The sequence below is a fragment of the Amblyraja radiata genome, chromosome 4 (genome assembly GCF_010909765.2).
Source record: "Amblyraja radiata isolate CabotCenter1 chromosome 4, sAmbRad1.1.pri, whole genome shotgun sequence".
Taxonomy (NCBI): Eukaryota; Metazoa; Chordata; class Chondrichthyes; order Rajiformes; family Rajidae; genus Amblyraja; species Amblyraja radiata.
In genome coordinates, this window is record NC_045959.1 from 67,079,908 (window position 1) to 67,104,666 (window position 24,759).

The following is a 24,759-nucleotide window of genomic DNA, read 5'->3' on the forward strand; positions in this document are numbered from 1 at the left end:
CATTCAGTGATTGCCTTTACAAAATTCCAAAGCAATGAAGGCTACGTGTGCAAAATAAGGAAGAAAGGTTTGTGTAGCTCATTACTCCTATCAGTAAGGATAGAATCATTAACATCATAAAAAGACACACATAAAAAAGACATCACACATCTCTGAGCTTCAAGAAAACAAGACATGCAGGATTGAAAATCATCATATTTCTCCATGGAGTGGCCCAATGCTCCATAAAATATATCCTTGATCATTACATTAATGGGCAGGTAGAATCCAGTTTACACAACTATTAACAATATGGCGGTACAGTGCAGTCAAGCATGCAGGTTAGTGAGGAGATTACCCAACCATCTGCTTACATTTCTGCTTTTAGTAATTCAGGGGGTATATCAGGGATTTGCTTATCTATATTATTAAAACTCTTCTCTTGTTTGTGTGCACGTATATGTGTGTGTGTGTGTGTGTCATCTGGGAACAATCTGGTTAATTCCTATTTTCTTCCAAATGCTAGGCCACAGCCTTCCCATTTTCATACATCCTACACATTTTTCCCCTGGAGGCGATAAACATCTTCCCGTCGCATTTCCACCTATATTTCTGAACTTTTTGATCCTTGAAATTTTAAAAACAGCCCAAACTCACCCATTTTGAGAAAAGAAAAATCCGACTGACATCACAATGCACTTGCAAGGCAGGATGGGACACCCCGGAGGGAGGGACACGCCAGCGCTCGCGGTGAATGAGGAGTGGTGGTGGCTGCCGGCCGCCCGGTACCCAGCAGCCACCAGGTGGTGGGTAGGCTGCTGCCGCGGGCCAAGCCTGGCAACTGGGCCTGGGCTGGAGCCGAGCCTGGAGCTGGAATGAGGGCCGAGCCCGCAGCTTGGGATGGGGCCGTGACCGGGGCCAAGAAAGAAGCTGCCGGTGGAACCAAGGATGAGCCTGGGTCCATGGACGGTGAAGTCGGAACCTGCACTGAAGCCCAGGCTTCAGTCAAGGCCGGGTTTAGTATGAGAACCAGGCCGAGCTCCAGGCCCTGGCGCTGCTCTACGACTTGGGTAGTTTTCTCCTCATTCCCCAGCACTCCCTCCTCCATCTCTTCACCCTCCCTCTTCAATCCCTAAAGAGGGATGGGGGGTAGAGAGGGAGGGGGAGTAGAGAGAGAGGGGGGGTAGAGGGGGATTGGGGTATGGAGGGGGAGAGAGATGGGGGTAGAGAGGGAGAGGGGTGGAGGAGGAGGGGTAGAGAGGGAGAGGGGCAGAGAGGTAGGGGAAGAGGGAAGGGATAGAGTGGGGGGGCAGGGAATGAGAGTGAGGGGAGGATGAGGGAAATGAGGAGGGAGATGGGGTGGGGAGTGGGATGGTAGAGGGAGATGGGGCGGAGGAGGAAGATGGGGAAGTGTGGAGGGGGGAGATGGGGGATGTGGAGGAGGGAGATGGGGAGGGGAGGAGTAGGGAGATGCCCCCTATCTACCCTCACTCCCACCCTCTCTACCACCCCCCTCTACCCCCTCCCTCCCTCGCCCTCTATCTCTCTACCCACCCTCCCCCCCCACTCTACCCCCTTTCCTCTCCCCCTCCCTCTCTAGCCCCTCCCCCTCTCCCTCTCTACCTCCATCTCTCTCCCCCTCCCTACCCCAATCCCCCTCTACTCCCCTCTCCCTCTACCCCCCCCCCCCCCCCGTCCCTCTCTACTCCCCCTCCCTCTTTAGGGATTGAAGAGGGAGGGTGAAGAGATGGAGGAGGGAGTGCTAGGGAATGAGGAGAAATGAGCCGCGCCTGCGCAGTTGGGGGCGTGAGTGGTGCAATATTGCGTTTGGGGAACGGCTTGCGTTGGGGAATGGGTGAGTGGTAGAATCTTGCGTTAGGGGAGCAGACCCATTTTGTCTAGTATATACAGTGGCTTGCAAAAGTATTCATACCCCTTGAACTTTTCCACATTTTGTCACATTACAACCACAAACGTAAATGTATTTTATTGGGATTTTATGTGATAGACCAACACAAAGTGGCGCATAATTGTGAAGTGGAAGGAAAATGATACATGGTTTTCAAATTTTTTTACAAATAAAAAACTGAAAAGTGTGGCGTGCAAAAATATTCAGCCCCCTTTATTCTGATACCCCTAAATAAAATCCAGTGCAACCAATTGCCTTCAGAAGTCACCTAATTAGTAAATAGAGTCCACTTGTGTGTAATCTAATCTCAGTATAAATACAGCTGTTCTGTGAAGGCCTCAGAGGTTTGTTAGAGAACATTAGTGAACAAACAGCGTCATGAAGCCCAAGGAACACACCAGACAGGTCAGGGATAAAGTTGTGGAGAAGTTTAAAGCAGGGTTAGGTTATAAAAAAATATCCCAAGCTTTGAACATCTCACGGAGCACTGTTCAATCCATCATCCGAAAATGGAAAGAGTATGGCACAATTGCAAACCTACCAAGACATGGCCGTCCACCTAAACTGACAGGCCGGGCAAGGAGAGCATTGATCAGAGAAGCAGCCAAGAGGCCCATGGTAGGAGCTGCAGAGATCCACAGCTCAGGTGGGAGAATCTGTCCACAGGACAACTATTAGTCGTGCACTCCACAAATCGGGCCTTTATGGAAGAGTGGCAAGAAGAAAGCCATTGTTGAAAAAAAGCCATAAGAAGTCCCGTTTGCAGTTTGCCACAAGCCATGTGGGGGACACAACAAACATGTGGAGGAAGGTGCTCTGGTCAGATGAGACCAAAATTGAAGTTTTTGGCCTAATTGCAAAACGCTATGTGTGGCGGAAAATTAACACTGCACATCACCCTGACCACACCATCCCCACTGTGAAACATGGTGGTGGCAGCATCATGCTGTGGGGATGCTTTTCTTCAGCAGGGACAGGGAAGCTGGTCAGAGTTGATGGGAAGATGGATGGAGCCAAATACAGGGCAATCTTGGAAGAAAACCTGTTAGAGTCTGCAAAAGACTTGAGACTGGGGCGGAGGTTCACCTTCCAGCAGGACAACGACCCTAAACATACAGCCAGAGCTTCAATGGAATGGTTTAGATCAAAGCATATTCGTGTGTTAGAATGGCCCAGTCAAAGTCCAGACCTAAATCCAATTGAGAATCTCTGGCAAGACTTGAAAATTGCTGTTCACAGACGCTCTCCATCCAATCTGACTGAGCTTGAGCTATTTTGCAAAGATGAATGGGCAACAATTTCAGTCTCTAGATGTGCAAAGCTGGTAGAGACATACCCCAAAAGACTTGCAGCTGTAATTGCAGCGAAAGGTGGTTCTACAAAGTATTGACTCAGGGGGGCTGAATACTTTTGCACGCCACACTTTTCAGTTTTTTATTTGTAAAAAAATTTGAAAACCATGTATCATTTTCCTTCCACTTCACAATTATGCACCACTTTGTGTTGGTCTACCACATAAAATCCCAATAAAATACATTTACGTTTGTGGTTGTAACATGACAAAATGTGGAAAAGTTCAAGGGGTATGAATACTTTTGCAAGCCACTGTATATATACACATACATACACACACACACACACACTATATATATATATATATATCACTCTATCATTTTGAAACACACACAACGCGTTATTGATCTCTTTTTGATGACCACAAAATGCCAATGATATAAAAAAATGTTTGCATCACCATGTTGATTACCACAATTTTGCCTGTAGCAATTAGGGGTAGAAATACACAATTTTTATTTCAAAGGTTCAAAGGTCAGTTTATTGTCACATGTACCATTTAAGGTACAGTCGAAACTCGTATTTGCACGTAACAAGACATTTTTTTGAAAAATCCCTTCGGAAACAGAGCTTCCTTGTAAACATCTATCGCAACGTTTTAATCAAAATTGGACAAAATTCTAGTCAAGGTATGTAAGCAATTGGCTGATAGTGTTAGGTTACCAGGAGGATAGGATTAGGTTAGAATCCACAATGTTGCCTAAAAATATTGAGAATAAGGCAACAGGATACAAGGCTCCTGATGTCATCTAGTTCCAGTGACGTGCATTCTTTCAACCTAGCAATGTGACTATAAGCAGCACAATTCCTCTCTTTATGAATCTTTGTGCTATCTGTAAATTATTTATATATATATATATTAACATCCATAATTTATTGAAGAATAATGAGAATTCTCTAAAGTCATCAGCACTTTAGCACCAGAGTTATATCTGATGAATAGCTGTACAAATGCACCCATAGAAATAGGTCTTGACAATAAGTTTAATTATTTGATAACATTCACAAATTGCCTTTTGCCTTATATTCCTTCCTATCCTTATTCCTGTTCTAAAATATTGCCCATGAAGTTCACCTCCTGCTCCCTTAATCCTTCTAATACTAACCATCCATCTCCCATCCATGGCACTCAAAGTCGTTGATATTGTTAACAACCAGTACATTTGACTTACCTCTCGTTCAAAACTATCATCAGCACCCGTTGAACAAAAACTCTTGCTAACTAGTGCCACATCCAAAGAATCATACAATAATAATGCACAGAAACTGGCCCTTCAACCCACCATATCTTTAATTATCAAATAACTACCTTTGCTAATCCTATTTACCAGCAAAAAAAACAAGGAAATGGAGAGACATCGTTTCAGGTCGGGACTCTTCAGCAGACTCAGAAATGTCACCCTTCCACTTTCCTACACAGACGCTGCCTGCCCGCTAAGCTCCTGCAGCAGTTTGTGTTTTGCTTGCTCAAGATTCCAGTATCTGCAGTCTCTTGTGCCATCTATTTACCAGCAGTAGGCCTATAACCTTCTTTGGTGCATGCAGTGCTCGTTCAAATATTTAGTTTTAGTTTAGTTTGGAGATACAGAGCGGAAACAGGCCCTTCGGCCCACTAGGTCCGCCAGCGATCCCCACATATTAACACTATCCTACACACACTAGGGACAATTTTTACATTTACCAAGCCAATTTACCTATATACCTGTACGTCTTTGAAGTGTGAGAGGAAACGGAAGATCTCGGAGAAAACGCATGCAGGTCACAGAGAGAATGTTCACACTCCGTACAGACAGCACCCGTAGTCGGGATTGAACCCGGGTCTCCGAAGCTGCAAGCACTGTAAGGCGGCAACTCTACCGCTGCACCACCGTGCTTATATATTATAAGACTACATGTTTCCACCACCAACTCAGACAGTGCGAAGCAGAATACTATCACCGTCCGGGTGAAAACATTTTTCTTTGGCTCCTCGCTAAACTTCTTAACGTTGCCTTATACCTATTAGTTATGGGCACCACTTCTATGAGGAAAGTTTCCGACTATCCATAGGCAACGCAATTTTGTATACCATTATCAGTTGCTCCCTCAGTGTCAATGAAAACAAAGCCAGCCTATCCATTCTTCATATTTTCAATCTCTCCATCTTTTTTTTCATATTTTAAGATGCTCTTTGGTGAAGATTTTGATATTCTGCTCGAATACTTCCGTAAGTGTCAAATGCATTGAATTAATCTCCTTTGACAAACTTCTGGATATTTTGCTAAATTGAAGGTACTATATAAGTTAATGATGCTGAAGGTTTGGAAAGCCAATTCATGGCCCTTGTTGGAATAGATTCCTTGCATCTTGTAAAAGAAAGATAAAGACTCAAACAAACATGATATTTTTAACACAGTATTACATGGTTGCAGGTTTTGTATTTTGGAGATGTTTACACAAATTCTTAAAGTTCAAACATTTGGTTTTTCATACAAATGTAAACAAAGACTGTATACTTTGAAAGACAACAGTGTTGAAACAATAGCTTATTTGCAAAAATAGCCATTTAATATTTATTATCTATATCTATAGATCGACCAAGCAATATATCCAAGCCCTGTACCATGCCCAGTTTTTTAATGAATATTCTATGCTCAGCATCATAGTTTCAAGAGCTCCAATCCCAACAAAAGTTACAAAAAATATTAAAAGTACACTCGATCACACTTGAAAAGTACACAGTCTGAAGAAGGGTCTCGACCCGAAACGTCACCTTTTCCTTCGCTCCATAGATGCTGCCTCACCCGCTGAGTTTCTCCAGCATTTTTATCTACCTTGATTATCTTTAGTGACATTGCTTCTTGATGCTCCCATTTTTTTGCGGTCAAGTTTTTTATAGGCAGAAAGAAAAATGGCCCATATAGTGGTAGGTACAAGGAACTGCAGATGGTGGTTTACAAAAAAAGACACCAGGTGCTGAAGAAGTGTCCTGACCCAAAACATCATCTATCTATGTTCTCCAGAGTTGCTGCCTGACTCGCTGAGTTACCCCAGCAGATTGTGTCCTATTTTGTCCCATATAGTTGTTCTGTTTTTTTTTGTAAATTTAGAGTCCAACTTACTTGTTATCTTTTGGTGTCACATTTCTTCAAGCTATGTATGAGACAAGATACAAAACTGTTTCCATTGTCAGTGGTTCTCAGTGGCACTACTATCAGGCAGCAACATTTTTTACAGGGTAAGTGAAGCAGAGTATTCTTTGCTTCCTAAGTCACCCCGTTTCCTCATGTTGTAGACATTTAAATTTACTGGATTGACGGTATAGTTAGATCTTTATTAGGTGCATGACTTGGGAGGAGAAAGAGGCTGAGAATTTATGTGGTACCTTACTGCTGCATAAGGGTCTGTAAATGATTGACCTGCCAAAATGATGCATTTTTGTAACTTAATTACCTTTTATCATCCACAAACCTCCATCCTGACACAGACAATAGACAATAGGTGCAGGAGTACACCATTCGGACCATCGAGCCAGCACCGCCATTCAATGTGATCACGGCTGATCATCCCCAATCAGTATCCTGTTCCTGCCTTCTCCCCATATCCCCTGACTCAACTATCTTTAAGAGCCCTATCTAGCTCTCTCTTTAAAGTATCCAGAGAACCGGCCTCCACCGCCCTCTGAGGCAAAGAATTCCGCAGACTCACAACTCTCTGTGAGAAAAAGTGTTTCCTCATCTCCGTTCTAAATGGCTTACCCCTTATTCTTAAACTGGGGCCCCTGGTTCTGGACTCCCCCAACATCGGGAACATGTTTCCTGCCTCTAGCGTGTCTAAACCCTTAATAATCTTATATGTTTCAATAAGATCTCCTCTCATCCTTCTAAACTCCAGAGTATACAAGCCCAGCCGCTCCATTCTCTCAGCATATGACAGTCCCGCCATCCTGGGAATTAACCTTGTAAACCTACGCTGCACTCCCTCAATAGCAAGAATGTCCTTCCTCAAATTAGGGGACCAAAACTGCACACAATACTCCAGGTGTGGTCTAGCGGCCTATATAACTGCAGAAGGACCTCTTTGCATCTATACTCAACTCCTCTTGTTATAAAGCCCAACATGCCATTCGCTTTCTTCACTGCCTGCTGTACCTGCATGCTTACTTTCATTGACTGATGAGCAAGGACCCCCAGATCCCTTTGTACTTCCCCTTTTCCCAACTTGACACCATTTAGATAGTAATCTGCCTTCCTGTTTTTGCTACTAAAGTGGATAACCTCACATTTATCCACATTAAACTGCATATGCCATGCATCTGCCCACTCACCCAACCTGTCCAAATCATCCTGCATTCTCATAGCATCCTCCTCATAGTTCACACTGCCACCCATCTGCAAATTTGCTAATGTTTATCTCACTTAAGATTCATCATGATGCTCTGCACATTCTTCCATTTATGTACTTAGCATTACATACTATCTTCATCTGCACAGTGACATAAAGCACCTGCTCCATTCTAGAAACAGAAAAACAGGCGCAGGAGGTGGCCATTCAGCACTGCCATTCAATATGATTATGGCTGATCATCTAAAATCAGTACCGGGTGGCATGGTGGCGCAGAGAATGCAGCGCCGGAGACCCGGGTTCGATCCCGACTACGGGTGCAGTCTGTACGGAGTTTGTATGTTCTCCCCATGATCTGCGTGGGTTTTCTCCGAGATCTGCGGTTTCCTCCCACACTTCAAAGACATATACGTATGTAGGTAAATTGGCTTGGTAAATTGTCCCTAATGTGTGTAGGATAGTGTTAATACGCGGGGATCGCTGGTCAGTGAGAACCTGGTGGGCCGAAGGGCCTGTTTCCGCGCTGTATCTCAAAACTAAACTAAACTACCCTATTCCTGTTTTTTTTCCCCATATCCCTTGATTCCTTTAGCCCTGAGAGCTAAATCTAACACTCTCTTGAAAACATACAGTGAATTAGCCTCCACTTTGTTCTGTGGCAGAGAATTCCACAGATTCACAACTCTCTGGGTGAAGAAGTTTTTCCTTATCTCAGTCCTAAATGGCCTACCCCTTATTCTGAAATTGTGACCCCTGGTTCTGGACTCCCCGACATCGAGAACATTTTTCCTGCATCTTGCCTAAAGTAGGCCAAGATCATTTGCCAACCCAATTCCTGAAACAGTTCTCAAATGGTAGACTGATTAATGATATGGATATTGTACAAGCTACAAATCAACATATCTTCCATAATATTAAATATAGTTGCTTGCTGAAAAGCCGTAAGGTTTCAATGTAGTAATATGAAGGCATTTACAGGTTCCACCTATCCCTTAAGCTCTCAAGTTCGCTAAAGCATCTACAATTAACTGAAACTTTAAAGCTTTTAAAACTGATATAGTGGTATGTTCCTGTTTTTCAAAATAAATTAATTCTGTGATCAAATATTTTTCTAGTAACAATTTAATTTTTAAAGAAAGCAGAAACTTGCTAAAGTGAACTGTATTTCTGGATTGACATATGAAATCTGTTAATAAAATATATTTGATTCCTTCAAAAGCATGGTTGTTTAAGTTGTATCATTTTGTTACCACAACTTTTAAGAACAAAGTGGAATGGAAAGCACTATGAGGCATTTTGATTTATATATGACACAACCCATGCTCTAAATTCTATAAAAATGTGGTGCTATTGAGCATTTACCAGAAATTTTATTTGCTAGCCTTACGATATGCCAAAATGCTTCAGATCTTGGGACGAGTTGGGCCAAATGCCCTGTTTCTGTGTGGCATATCTATACATCGCACAAATGCCATGAGACCTTTGATTGGGACTTCTGCAAAATTGTTTATAAGAAATTAGTTACCTGTGAGTAATTAATCAGAATGAGGAGGAAGAATAATCACAAATACTATAAATTATTCTGCGTTCAAATATGTTAAAAGATAAATAGGAACAAACTTTGTAGTTAGGTACAATATATCAGAAACAGAATACTGTCATTATATTTTATGAGGCACTTCACCCAACAGCCTTTGAATTAATAACAAACAGATAAATTATTCTTCCAGACACCAGTGAGGCAAAATAAATATGGTTTAGATGAAAGGGAAGGGTCTCTGAACTGATGTTCCAAAAATAATATTGAAAAAATAATCATCGGAATGATTGGGAGTGGGAGGGATAGGGGAAAAAAAAAATCTTGTGATGAGTTTATGCACAGGAACTGGATGCAGACTGGGAATGGGTTGTATTTGGACAGTACAACTCACCGTCTCAAAACCATTCTTTTTCATCCGCCTGCAGGACTTGAGGTAAGTACGTATACGCTTCCGGGCACGCTCCTGATATTCAGGGAATTGCCGGCTGCATGATTCAATTATTGCCTGGATCTTTTCTTTGGGCTGCTTAGAAATGGGGACCATCCGGTCCAAGTTTTCATCTACAAACAGCCTCACAAACATCTGTTGGCAAGAGGAAGACAGAGGAGAAGAATGCATTGGACGGCTGCTCTGTTTGATATTTTGCTGACTTGCTGAGTGGACATTGTAGGATAAATTCATTGACCCTGCACAACCAATGGGCAACCCCACATGATAAGCAGCTGGTTTTGAAAGGGTGCTACTATAGCACAGAGTTTCCAATTTACATTTTCTTGCGAGGCTTCTCACTTATGTGCGAGTTCAATGAATAAGTGTTTAAAAATCTGCAATTGTCCCCAAGCAGAACTATTGTAACATAAGGATTTTTTTTAGAAAAAACATCAAGTACAATCCAGTTAGTTGAAACAAGGGATTATTCTTATGGAACTCATAGCACTGTATACTGTAAAAAAATAAATATCAGTCTGTCCAGTACACAATGAATTTTGAACTTTACAAATATATGACCACACCTTTAAAAAGTGCATGGTTTGATCATTAATGGCACTTCACGATCTTAATGTTTCAAGCATATAACAATGTAGGAATATATTTTACCCGCTGCCTCCCCCATAATGACTCATTTTTTGGAGTCTTCCAGAACCTGTTGTTCATTAACTAATCAGAATATTTTGGCCACTACCACTGCAATCAATAAAAAATAAGCATTCAGGTACTGACTAATGATATTAACTAGCATTTGCTGCTTTCGTTCCTCCAATTCTACTCAAACATTACATATTTTATCTTTAAGTTTGAGCATGTTTAGCCTTTAAGAAATTTTCAAACGTTATTTCTTTATATGACAATTTTCTAATTTCTTAATACATTATCACATTTTTGATATATGATGTAATATACATTTTTGTATAACTAAATAACTTGCTTTTAAAGATGTATATCAGACGTATAATTTTATGTATAATAAAATAACTTTATGCTTCTTGCTCAGGGAGCATAATATTGAAACAATATTTTCAAATAAACTGCAATTGGCTGCCATATTTACTAAAAAAATTAAACATCTTAATCTCAGTGATTGGATTTCAAATTCATATTTCAGTAGATTTATGGTACATCTTCTCAGTCCTCTTGAATGCACATTCAGAGCCATGAGGAAAATGTCAGATGCATCTCACAGCAACAATCAGAGGTTGAAGAGCTCAAGATCCAGATAGCTGTCCCTGAGTAACAGCTGGTTGTTGTGTTTGCAGAGCATCCACAACACTGTGTTTTACATGAAGGGATGTTGCTGGAGATGATAACCCCACATCACCATCATCAAGAAGGAGGGAATGGGGGATACCTGGCGGATAAGAGGACCAGGAAGTGATGTGGGAGACCCGATGTGCATTGCTCTCCCTAACAGGCATTCTCATCTAAATCTGCTGCCAAGGTCAAAAATACCACTGAGGGATTGCATTACATTCTGAGGTGAGGAATCTGATGGGGTGGAGGGGGGTATGGGGTTAAGGGGTGAGGTGATTAGAAGTTGATAACAATAACATGTGGAAAGAAAGAGAACTTTCTGGTGCCAAATTATTGGCAGTTACACAACTTCAAAGAGAGGAATCTCTGATGACCATGGCATCAAGCACCAGTGAGCTTAGAAACAGAGGATAAAACAAATGCAAGACGCAAGGCTTTAGATTCCTGGGACATTGGGCCATTTTGGGGGAGGTTGGATCTATACAAATCCAAGTGGGACGGATTGCAACAGGGCCAGAACCTACATAGGAAAGTTTTGGAAAGGAGGCAAATTTGGGAAGATAGGAGTTCGGTATTCAAGCTTGGATGGTGGCAAAGGATTTGAAAGGGAGAGAAAACAAAAACTGCAAAAAAAAGACAACAGATAATGTGTGTTTTAGTAAAAAGGTATCTGGGAAGTGAAAGTGATGAACTGGTGGAACAGATAAATTGTGGCCATCACTGAAATAAGGCTTAAGGATGACGAGAATGACATCAGAGAAAAAAGGACAAGCTGAATAAATACAGTCCAGGCAGCTTAGCATTGGTGATGTAAACACTATCAGAAAATGTTCTGACAGACAGCATAAATCAATATTGAGGGAGCTATAAATTTACGGTTCTGGCGCTGTGCACACGGCAGCCAGTCAACAGTCGATTGTCTTTTCCTTTATTTTTACTTACTTATTTAATTCATGTTTATTTTGTATTTTTGGGGTTCGTTAGTTAGTTTATTGCACCATGTTGTGATGGGGGAAACTTTTTATCTCTTTCGTCATTCGGGAGATACTTTTCATAGTGTCTCTGTCTCTGCTCTGCAACAATCAGAAGCTGGTCTCTTTGTTCACTACACCAGGGATCAACTGCTGGAACTCCGACCACCCCGACCAGCTGACTTCGCAAGGGTTACATCAGAAATCCCCAAGGAACTGAGCTGGAAATACAGGGGATGCCAGACGGGAGTAAAACGATGTGCGGAGAAAAGGAGGCACAAGCCATACTTGCCTTCCATCACAATGGGGAATGTGAGATCGTTGGCTAACAAGATGGGCGACTGGCTGCACTATTGAAGACCCAGAGGGAGTGCTGTGGGAGCAGTGTACTGTGTTTCACGGAGACATGGCTCCACGAGGACATCCCTGAGTTCAACAGGAGTGTAGACGGCTTTCAGACTGTTCTGGCGAACAAGGACTGCAGTGAAAAGTGTAAAGGTGGGGGACTTGCTATTCTCGTTAACAACAAATGGTGCAACTCTGGTCACATCACAGTTAAGGAACATGTTTGTAGCCCGGACATTGAACTGATGGCTGTGGGTCTACGTCCATACTATATGCCCAGGGAACTCTCACACGCCATTGTGGTGGCTGTTTACAGTCCTCCATCTACCAACCCACTGTGAGTGTGTGACATCATCCAAACAGACACCGTGAGACTCCAGACACAACACCCGAGTGCTTTCATCGCTATCTCGGGGGACTTCGACCACGTTAGTTTGGACACTATCCTACCCACTTTCACTCAGTTTGTTGACTGTCCCACCAGGGATATGAAAACATTGGACCTGCTATATGCCACTGTTAAAGAGGCATACAGCTTCCGCCACTGGGAAGATCCAACCACAACCTGGTTCACCTACCCAGGTATAAGCCAATGGTCCAGAAGCTGCCTGTGACTACAAGGTCAGTGAGGAGGTGGTCACAAGAGGTCTATGATGCACTACAGGTCTGTTTTGAAGACACAGACTGGGACACACTCTGAAGTCCCCATGGAGAGGTTTTTGATGGACTCCCGGACTGTGTTACCAGCTACATAAAGTTCTGTGTGCATAACGTTGTCCCTGAGGAGACTGTACACTGTTTCCCCAACAACAAGCCCTGGGTCACCAGTGACATAAAGGCCCTTCTCAACCAGAAGAAGAGGGCCTTCTGGAATGGTGGCAGGGAGGAGGTGAAACGGGTGCAGAAAGACCTGAAGGCTGAGCAGGTGAGGAAGGAGCTAAGCAAACACCGCCCAGGCAAAGCTACAGGACCAGCCTCAGGGATGTCAGCCCCAGGGAACTCAAGGAGTGTGCCCCAGCTCCTCCAATGACTACAGACCGGTGGCGCTGACTTCGCACATCATGAAGTCCCTGGAGAGGCTGGTGTTCTCACCTGCGACCCCTGGTAAAACCCTACCTGGACCCCCTGCAGTTCGCTTACCAAGCAAAGATGGGGGTTGAGGGCGCCATCATCCACCTGCTCCATCTATGCCACCTATGCTCACATGGATAAGCCAGGAAGCATTGCGAGAGTCATTTTTTTTACTTCTCCAGTGCTTTTAACACGATCCGGCCTGCACTGCTAGGGAGCAAACTGACGAAGATGCAGGTGGATGCTCCATTGGTGTCCTGGATCACCAACTATCTGACTGGACACCCACAATATGTCAGGCTACAGAACTGTGTCTCGGACATGGTGGAAAGCAACACAGGAGTCCCACAGGCGACTCTTCCTCTCCCCCTTCCAATTTACCATCTACACCTCGGACTTCAGACATAAATCCGCCTCTTGCCACCTGCAAAAGATTTCAGATAACTCTGCAATAGTGGGCTGCATCAGTGAGGGGAGGGAAGCTGAATACAGAGGTGTAGTCCACGACTTTGTTGAGTAGTGTGGGCTAAATCACCTGCAGCTCAACAGCGACAAGACTAAGGAGTTGGTGGTGGACTTTAGGAGGAGAGGAACAACCCTGCCCCCTGTCTCCATCAATGGTGTGGATATGCAGTTTACCAGGGAGTAAAAATACCTGGGAAAGTACCTGGACAGTAAACTGGACTGGTCCAGGAATGCTGATCCCTGTACAAGAAGGGACAGAGCCGGAAGGCTGGCTCCATCCTGGGGGCAGGGTTAGATTGATGGGAGGTGGTCTTGGAGGGGAGATGATCCTCAAACTCCGGAGCATCCTGGACAATACAGCTCACCCCCCATGACACACTGGTCAACCTGAGGAGTACTTTCAGCAACAGACTGGTTCCACCAAGATGCAGGACAGAACACCACAGGAGATCCTTCTTCCCTGTGGCTATCAAACTTTACAATTCCTCCCCTTCTGTCGTGGGGTAGATTGAGACTGACTGAGACTGACCCCCGCACCTCCTCAATTTTATACATCCCCAAAGCCTTACCACTCATCACTTTATTTTCATATTTTTGTTGTCTTTACGACTTGGCAAATTAATTTCCCTGCTGGGATAAATAAAGTTCTATCGTATCATATAGGATCGTATCTTGAGCTCGTGAGCCATAACCTACAAAGTCTGAGTGCTAGGAAGTAGTCATCTAAAAACTCAATTTCCAACTAGTATGGCATGATGGGTTGAATGGCCTCCTTCTGCACTGTAACCTCTATGATTCTGAATTTTAAAATGTTTCACAATCCTCTTGCATTGACTAGAAACTTTGTATTAAAATGCAAACAAATGTTTTAGTTAAACAATATACACAAGGATTAAAATGAAGCAAATGCCTATCAATGATTATTTGTTCTAAATAAATGTTATACTTTAAAACAAATATAATTGTAACCTTCTTATACATTTTTTTCCAAATGTCAGCTATAACATTTATAGTGGACCATCTTAAGGATAATAAATAACTTTTAAAGTAGTCAATAGGATCCATGATTTTAGAAACAATGAATAACTGCTGCAGAAGTTAACAAAAAGTAGTTGAACAGTTTGGGCAAGATAAGTTTTCTGCAAAATAAATCAACCTCTGTTTTTTTTCACAGTGACATTTTATTCAAAATAAAATTTTCATCAGAGCTACACAAAAACTACAAGAGTGATGAAATATTTAACCTAAGCAGAGACAATACAACAATCAAGTATGCCTTTGAAAAAAAAGATAACATTCTGCAGCTAGCCTCAGTGATTTGAAAGGGCTCACTTGAAAGCCTTGGATTTTCATTTCCAGGATCTGAAGCCAAATGAAGTCTTAACAAACGTTCGTGCTTATTTTATATTTAACATGTTGCTAAATATGAACCACATCGAAATTATCCATCCACATGAAATCAAATGTACAAATTCCCCCAAATGTACAAATTCCCCCAAAGTCAAACTCCTTTGACTGCATAGACCTGTGTGACATGTTATGTATCATTCGTATGTTGCTAACATGCAAGACGAATGAAGTTCAGTTTAAAGGCCATCAAGAACAACTTGCACATATAATGCAGTAACATATATGAAGATCCTCCACATACATATAATCAATAACATCTGATACCAGGTTGAAGTACTTCAGTTACGAGAGACGAGTAAAACTTATTGAAGAAAGTAATGTTTAAAGTAGGAGGATAGGATAGACTGGCAAATACTTAGGGTCAAGCCACCAAAGCCAGAGCTGCGAGAGGAGCAACAATTACAATGGCCAGAATTGCTGTATCCCCAAAATCTAGAAAGATTGGAAGACTGCAAAAGGCTATAAAAATATTCAGAATCACGGGACGTTCTTGGAAGAAAGAATAATAATTTTTGAACTAAGGCAATTCATACCAGAAGTCAATATCTCATTAAACACAGGTGGTTTGGTGAATGGATGGATTTATACAGTGCATTCAGAAAGTATTCAAACCCCTTCATTTTTTGCACATTTTGTTACATTACAGCCTTATTTAAAAATGGATTAAATTAATTTTTTAATCATCAATCTACACACAATACTTCAGAATGAAGTAGTGAAAACAGGCGTTTAGAAATGTTTGCAAAGTAATTAAAAATAAATAACTGAAATATCACATTTACATAAGTATTCAGACCCTGTGCCATGACACTCAAAATTGAGCTTAGGTTCATCCTGTTTCCATTGATTATCCTTAAGATGGGGCTCATGTTGTTGACCTCCAAGTGGTGAGCCCTGTCAACTGACCTCAGTCAGGCGAACGATAACAGAGACAGCAGCAGCGCCACAGCTTGGCGCCAACCTGGAGCATGCGCCCTTTTAGGGCAGGCACCTACGGAGGTCGAACCGGATGGCATCACCCTGCTGCAGACTTCTGCTCTTCTGCTGCCTCAAACGCAAGGAGTAGAACCTTAAGATGTTTCTACAACTTTGATTGGAGTCCATCAGTGGTAAATTAAATTGATTGGACATGATTTGGAAAGGGACACACCTGTCTATATAAGGTCCAACAATTTACAGTGCATGTCAGAGCAAAAACCAAGCCAAGAAGACAAAGGAATTGTCCATAGACCTCCAAGATGGGATTGTGGCGAGACACAGATCTGGGGAAGGGTCTAAAACAATTCTGCAGCATTGCCGGTCCCGAAGAACACAGTGGCCTCCGTTATTCTTAAATGGAAGAATTTTGGAACCATCAGGGGTCTTCATAGAGCTGGCAATCCAGCCAAAACTAAGCAATCGGGGGAGAAGGTTCTTGGTCAGGGAGGTGACCAAGAACCCGATGGTCACTCTGACAGAGCTCCAGAGTTCCTCTGTGGAGATGGGAGAACCTTCCAGAAGGACAACTATATCTGCAGCACTCCACCAATCAGGCCTTTATGGTAGAGTGGCCAGCCGGAAGCCACTCCTCAGTAAAAGGCACATGACAGCCCACTTGAAGTTTGCCAAAAGGCATGAGAAACAAGATTCTCTGGTCTGATGAAACCAAGATTGAATTCTTTGGCCTGAACACCAAGCGTCACGTCTGGAGGAAACCAGGCACTGCTCATCACCTGGCCAATACCATATCAACGGTGAAGCATGGTGGTGGCAGCATCATGCTGTGGGGATGTTTTTCAGCAGCAGGAACGGGTAGACTAGTCAGGATCGAGGGAAAGATGAACGGAGCACAGTGCAGAGATCCTTGATGAAAACCTGTTCCAGAGCGTTCTGGACCTCAGACTGGGGCGAGGTTCACCTTCCAACAGGACAACGACCCTAAGCACACAGCCAAGACAATGCAGGAATGATTATGTGACAAGTCTGTGAGTATCCTTGAGTGGCTCAGCCAGAGCCCAGATTTGAACCCGATCGAACATCTCTGGAGGGACCTGAAAATAGCTGTGCATCGACGCTCCCCATCCAACCTGACAGAGCTTGAGAGGATCTGCAGAGAAGAATGGGAGAAATTACCCAAATACAGGTATGCCAAGCTTGTAGCGTCATACCCAAGAAGACTTGAGGCTGTAATTGCTGCAAAAGGTGCCTCAACAAAGTACTGAGTAAAGGGTCTGAATACTTATGTAAATGTAATATTTCAGTAATTTCCTTTAAATTACTTTGCAAAAATTTCTAAACACATGTTTTCACTTTTTTATTATGGGGTATATTGTGTAGATCAATGATAAATAAATCCATTTTAGAATAAGGCTGTAACGTAACAAAATGTGGAAAAAGTAAAGGTGTCTGAATGCACTGTAGGAGACCAACAAGGCAACATTGGATCAGTCATGTCTCAAAGTAATAAAGGTATGAATGAGGATTGCAACAGTTGAGCTTCAGGTAAAGTAAAATATATTTTATTTTTACCTGTAGAGTTCGGAATAGTTTCATGAAAGAGAATATGCTAATAAATTATCAGCATTTTTCACATAAACCAGGACAACAAATGTGTTAATAGGTGCAAATTATATCCTCAGTTTGGATCACAATGTTCTCATGTAATAACGTACTTAATGATCCATATTATTTTCCTGCAGCCAATATATAAATTCCACTAACATAAAGCCAAAAGACTGTGGATACTGAAACATGAAAAGTCATGAACCCGAAACCAAATATTGTTACTGTCTTGGAAAATGTGCCTGAACTGGCAAATATTTCCAGCATTACATTAATCCATTGCTTCATCCCCATCTTATTAGAATATTTTCAATCAAACAAGGATAAAGAAAAATGCTGACAGAACCAATTTCATCCACCAGAAATATGCATTATCATCCAGAATGTGATGCTCTCCTGGCAGTGGATGAGGGTATAAAGGCACATGGGTGGTAGCAGGATGGACCTGACCGAACAAATCAGTGGTAAAAGAGCAATTACATTGACATTCAAGTCACTGGCAATGAACCAGCAGCAACAATATCCTGGAATCTATAGTGGTCTCGATATCAACACAAACCCAACATGATGTACACGTGCTATTTTTGTGAGGGCAGCAAGGCATATAAGTGTCCCATTTTGAAGTGGTGAAGACACTTAACAGATTAAAATTAGCTCCTGCTATGTGAATGAAACCCTGTTATAAATTTAAATGTAGCTGCAATCAGTTTCACAGAGATTGGGTAACCTATCATCAGAATGGTGGCAGTTGCTAGCCACCAAAAATTATTTTTTTTAGTGTTTTTAAACCCTTTTGAGTCAGGAGGAGCAGGAGTATAATCTCACTCCTATGCCTCTTTCCTCTGGTGTCCATCACCTTATCAAGTTACTTTAGTGGGAATGTAGGGAACACAAATCACTCAAAGGGTGCTGCAGGAAGTGCTGTGAGGTTATTGGAGGCTGAAGATCTCTTCACATGGTTGAGTACATAATGTGCTTTAGCCCATTAGACCAAAGGCCAGTAACTAACAAGTGGATTTATTCTAAATTGTATTTTTTGGCCAGCATGGTTACAAAGATTTAAAGAGATAAAGATAATGGTAAAACAAGATGAAAAAGTAAGGAAGAGACACAGGAATGGAAATAAAGTGATGGTGGCAATAAGGAAGAGGAGAGATTGAAAATGTGAGTAGAGAAAGATGAATTTAATATTTAGAACATAATTTAAAGTTGAATAGAGGGGACGAGCAGAACTGAGGAGGCCCTAAGATTCTTCTTTTTAGTGGAACCTTGCCTTCTGTAGTTGAGTTATTGGAAAAGCATGAGTATATTGCCATGAAATCGCCATCCATTGTTATTAATGAATGGAAATTGTGGATAATTTTCCCATGATGTCATGTGTCCTATAAGATTTCAACTAATTTTAATTGGATTGTATAATACTGCTTCTTGCAATGTGATGAACTGTCGCAGTATAAATTTGAGTATTTGTGTAGTTATTCACAAAATAACTATTTAAAGTTATAGTATAATTTGTTCAATAATCATTCTAAAATGAACAGTCTGAGATTGCATTCCAAGCCATTGAAAGTTCACATGATTTGAAATCTACTTGTGTTTCATGTCACAATCTATAATTTGATCAATCCTGGCCTTAACCATTCTCTGTTTCCCATTATTTTCTGGTCTACTAATACAAGAGTAAAAAGTCAGAAACATACCATCTTTACTGCACTGGATAAATTTAACAAATGCACCTGTGTTTTATTACTTTTACAGATATATGCACTGGATCACAAAACGATAATTAAATCATTTCTGACAGTACGAAAGTTAAATATAAGGATATTTTTACGTCTCTTATCACAACATTATATTAAATTTGTGATTATAGTTCAAAAAAGACCAAAACACAATGTGGTAATTGGAATACTGGATTACGTTTGCTGTGTCACTGAATGGTAACACAAGGAAATTAAATTCCATTTATATGAAGTATTCGTTAGTCCATCATTAGGAATATTCATTGATTTTCTGTGCGTACATTTGTTAAAAGAATATTAATATCATGAAACGTACATGATGAAAATCCACTAAAATGATACCAGGAACGAGATGTGATAGTTACAAAAAAAGACCTGTAAACTGTGTTCAATGGAACAGAGGAAATTAACTGACGCTTTAAAACCCCCTGTAGAGTTCAAGATACTGAAAGATTTTGAGACAACAGATTGCCAAAGGTTTATTAATCAATAATAGTGTATATCCTAGTTTATTAATCAATAATAGTGTATATCCTGAAAACTATTGGTAAACTGACAGGAAATGTTGAATTGTTTTCACAGGGACGACAGGGAAATGGGACATAGTACCACAAGACATTATTGAGGCAGCATACATCTTTGTTTTGTGTATGAAGAGGAAGTATAAAAATATATAAAGAACTCTATGGAAGTAAGATTATAATAATCCTAAAATGAAGAGTCAGCATTTGTGTATGCAATAAATGAAGTGGTCCCCCTGCACTACAATTCCTTTTATACAACTGAACATGAGAGAAAAAAATGACTTGGATATAACCAATGATCTAACCCTTGTGGAAAACATGTCATACTTACTTTCATATTGTATTAAGGTACATAGTATCATGGCACATATTGGAAAGCCCCGTTACTTACATTAAAAGCTTTTAGACGTTCTGATTCTGCTCCATCTGATTCAATAATCTTCTCAATGTCATCATGGTCATCTTGATCATCATCATCTTCAATAATTCTACTCACAGTCAGATCTTCAGGGCCACCTCCAACGCTTTCATTTCTAAGTGACTCATAGCTGGAATAGCTGTGTGCAGGTGACTATCAGGGGGGGAAAGGGGCATGAAACTGAATTATTGGATGATTTACATACTAAATTATTGATAAAAATAACCTAATATTTAAACAAAAATGAACATCTTATATTTGCATAACATAATTAGATGACACAACATTAAACATTAAATGAATCGATGTAATTCAAAAATGTAATAAATGAGAATTGACTTTTTATATTAAATGTTTCACCTTACGATGAACAGGGATGTCCCAACTAGTGATTCAAGATTAGGCAATCTGTACCACAAAGTTCAGTCTAACAGGTACTTGTTTTAACAACTCATCTAATTTAAATTTCATGGGACTGTAATTTTAAACAGGATCTCTCAGTTGTTTGATTATGGAAAATATTCTAAATTACAATACCAGTATTTGTTATCTTCAGCAACTTTAGATGTATGTTGAATAATGATTTAGCCTGTACTTAATCATGAGCTAATGATAAAAGGAATTATTAACAGTACTTTCAGAACACTTTTGCACATCAGTAAAATGTTCAATAATACTCAGTATGGATTCTGCCATGACCACTTGGATTCAAAACCTCAATGCAAACTTTGAGCCATATTTATACAAATGAGTTGAATTCCTCAGGCTTGGTAAGAGTGGCTGCCCTTGACATCAGCACGAGACCAAGAAGGCCTTGAAATACAAGTTCATGCTACTTAAAGTCAATGTGGATCACGTAGAACTCTCCAGTAAGTGTAATCATGACACAAAGGATATTGATGAATACTTTGGTACCAGAACATAAACATTTGATTTCATCATAGTAGCAGCCAAGCCCTACTATCTTGAGCTGTTTCATCAATGGCCTTCCCTCCAGCATTAAACTATGTTTCCAAATGACTGTCCACAGACAATTGTTGCATTTGTAATTCCTCAGATGCTGAAGCAGTCCTGGCTGCAAGATCAAGACAACATCCAGTTTTGGTTTAGAACTATCAAGTTTTATTTGTAAACCACAAGTGACAGCAAGGACTGTGTAGACGTTGTGGGCTAAAGGGTCTGTTCCTGTGCTGTACTGTTCTATGTTCTCTTTATTTCATGTGTTCAATGGTTTAGAATACCAGACAAATGCAGAAACATTGAATGTAACAGGAGACCCTGCTGCTGCACAGAGCCTCATTCCTGGGCTCTAGTGTGTACCTCGAGCCTGAAAGACCTGGGGTAGTTTGGGAAAATTGAAAACTTGAGCAGTGAGTACAAGGAATATGCACCACCAAGGAATATCTGGACTGATCAATCTTGACAGCTGTATAATGTGTAAACTGCAACATGCAAAGAAAATTCTTGTGACAGCAATAGGCTGGCTCAAAAATGGTTCAAAAATGATAGCTTATAGAAATGACTGAGATTATAATGAAGAGCAGCAGCTGAAGACACATATGTCAATGTTAAATAGTTTAAGAGGAGAAAGGATTTTAGAAGTTAGACACAAAATACTGGAGTAACTCAGCGGGACAGGCAGAATCTCCGGAAATGGGTGACGTTTCGGGTCGAGACATCGAGACGATGGTGTGGGTCTTTGATGATGTTGGCTGCCTTTTTGAGGCAGCGGGGGGAAGGGGGCGGTGGGTGTGAATAACCCGGAGGGGGAGAGGGCGGGATAGTGAATAACCCGGAGGGGGAGGGTGTGTGAATAAGACGGGGGGGGGCGGGGCAGCTTGTGAGCCCATTGTGATTGGTGCACTGTGAGTGGCATTGTGACATCATCATTGGAAAGTCCTGGAAAAAGGCTGTGTATGAGAACCGGTTTTTGCCTTTTTTTTAAACTTGAATCGTCAATAAATTTTTAAATATAGCATGAAAAGTGAAGGGAACCTGTTTATTGCGCTGCCCGGGTTAATATGAGTAATAATCTGTAAAAATTTCAACTCTAGCGCGTAGCGTTTTGACGAAGGCAGAAAAACACAAACGGAAACGCACACACACACATATATACATACATACAAGATGAGACTTTTATAGGTAACCGCCAACTGAGTGGTGGCGTCATCAAGTGTGGCAGCCTCGCCTTCAGCTGTTCGTCCTTTCATCCTTTTTTAAATTTTTAGTCTGTCAAAAAGTTTTGTTTTAGAGGTGTTTTAGTCTTTTTATGTGGGGAATGGGGGGTGGGGGGGAGGGGGAAACCATTTTTCACAATCACTACCTGGTCGAGGATGCGTCTTTCCTCCGAGCCGCAACTTCGCCCCCTCCTCGCATCCTACCAACTGGATTGGCGCGGCCTTTCCTGCCAGAGACTGACCAGAGCGTCAGCTTCAGCAGCGGTGCAGCACTGAAGTACCATCGCGGAGTGGGCGATGCCTTACCAAGGTCGCCTTGTTGGAAGCTCCGGAGTGCTGGGACTGCCGACTTTAACATCGTGGAGCTGTGGTTTACGGAGCTTCCAATCGCGGGCGGCGCTGACTTTAACATCGCGGAGCCCTGGGATCTTTTGCCGAGGATACCAGTGTTGGAGCTCCGCCCAGCTCGGCCTGTGGACTTCGGGAGCCGCGGTCTCGGTACGAAGCGGCCAATTCGGAACTCCAAGCCGCTGAGAGTGTTCTTCCAACGCCTGAGTTCCATCATTCGGCGAGAGGGCCTGAAACATCGGGCTGCTTTTGTGGCGACTGCGGAGGCCTCAATAGGCCCCGACCATGGGTGAACAAGAGGAAGAGGACTGAACTTTGTTGCCTTCCCTCACAGTGGTAAACGTAGATTCTGCTGTGGGGGGATTTTTTTATGTTTTTATGTTTAATGTTAAATTTTATAGTGTTGTGTTTATCTTATTTGTGTGCTGCATGGTAACTCAAATTTCACTGCACCAATTGGTGTATGTGACAATAAATGTCCTTTGTCCTTTTGTCCTTTATTTAGATTTTCTTCCCCCCTAGAAGCCTTCCCTCTCTATCTTACATATTGTAAGTATGCTGCATACCCTCAACAGAATCTGTTAATTTAACTAGCCTTTTATCTCTGGTTGGTTGCCTGTAAGAACATTCTTCCTTTTGGGTCAAAACAGTGAAAGAATATCTACATTTAGAAGCAATCTTAAATCCCTGTGATCTAGTTTATCAGTCACTGAAGACAATTTACACAATTCAGTTTTGGCAAAATCACTTACCTGATTTTCCAATCTGTCCACTTGGTAAGCTAACTGTCACCTTGGTGACACAGAAAATGATTCTAATATTATAGGCAAGCTGGATCCAAGTAACAAATAGGCTGCTTCATGAATAAAGAAGGTGGCACAGTGGTACCTCAGGCCACCTCAGCTTTAGCAACTCAAGTTTGATCCCAATGTCTGTTGCCAATTGGTATGGATTTTCAGGATTTCCCAGTGATCACGTGGATGTGTCCACTGGATGGTCTAGATTTCGCCCACATCCTGGATAGGATGCTGGTGGGTGCAATTTGCTTCCTGCAAATTATCTCTAGTACACGTGAGTGTTAGGAAAATCAGTGAGGAGTTAATGAGTAGGTGAGAGACAATAGGTTAACTTATGGGCCTGTCCCACAGGCAATTTTTCAGACGACTGCCGGTGACTGTCAAGTTGCTGGCAGTCACCTGAAAAAACAGCAACTGGAACAGTGACTGTCAGAGTGGAACACACACACACATCACTTCTTTCTCCAGCCCTTTATGCAGGCAGGGGACAGAGCAAGCGGGGGAACGCTGTCTGAGTGAAATTCACACAGTGCAAAGCCAAGGTGATACAGACAAACACTGCGATGAACAGGAATGTCCTCATTCTTCAGGGAACGGGGGTTCCCCTCCCCTACTATAGATGAGGCTCTCACCAGGGTTTTTTCAATACCCCGTAACGCTGCTCTCTCTCCTCATCCCCCCCCACTCATAACAAGGGCAGAGTCCCCCTAGTCCTCAACTTCAACCCTACTAGCCGTCGTATACAACAAATAGTCCTCCGTCATTTTCACCAACTCCAACATGACCCCACCACTCGCCACATCTTCCCATCTCCCCCCCCCCCCTGTCTGCTTTCCACAAAGATCGCTTCCTCCGTAACTCCCTGGTCAATTCTTCCCATCCCACCCCCTCACCGGGCACTTTCCCCTGCAGCCGTAAGAAATGCTCCACTTGTCGCTTTATCTCCCCCCTAGACTCCATTCAAGGACCCAAGCAGTCGTTCCAGGTGCGACAGAGGTTCACCTGCACCTCATCCAACCTCATCTATGGCATCCGCTGCTCTAGATGTCAGCTGATCTACATCGATGAGACCAAGCGTAGGCTTGGCGATCGTTTT

General features: G+C 42.0%; 1 protein-coding gene across 6 annotated transcripts in view; it reads right to left on the reverse strand.

Moving 5' to 3' along the window:
• nol4 (nucleolar protein 4) overlaps positions 1–24,759 on the reverse strand; it is a 186,869-nt gene that overhangs the window by 20,326 nt on the left and 141,784 nt on the right. For 4 of the 6 annotated variants that reach the window (XM_033019683.1, XM_033019682.1, XM_033019679.1 and 1 more), the window contains 2 exons: positions 20,315–20,494; positions 9,496–9,687 (listed from right to left, as the gene is read on the reverse strand). In XM_033019683.1, coding sequence (XP_032875574.1) covers positions 9,496–9,687; positions 20,315–20,494 — 372 coding nt within the window. The remainder of the gene's footprint in view (positions 1–9,495; positions 9,688–20,314; positions 20,495–24,759) is intronic. The other 2 variants (XM_033019685.1, XM_033019684.1) reach the window with 1 other exon arrangement.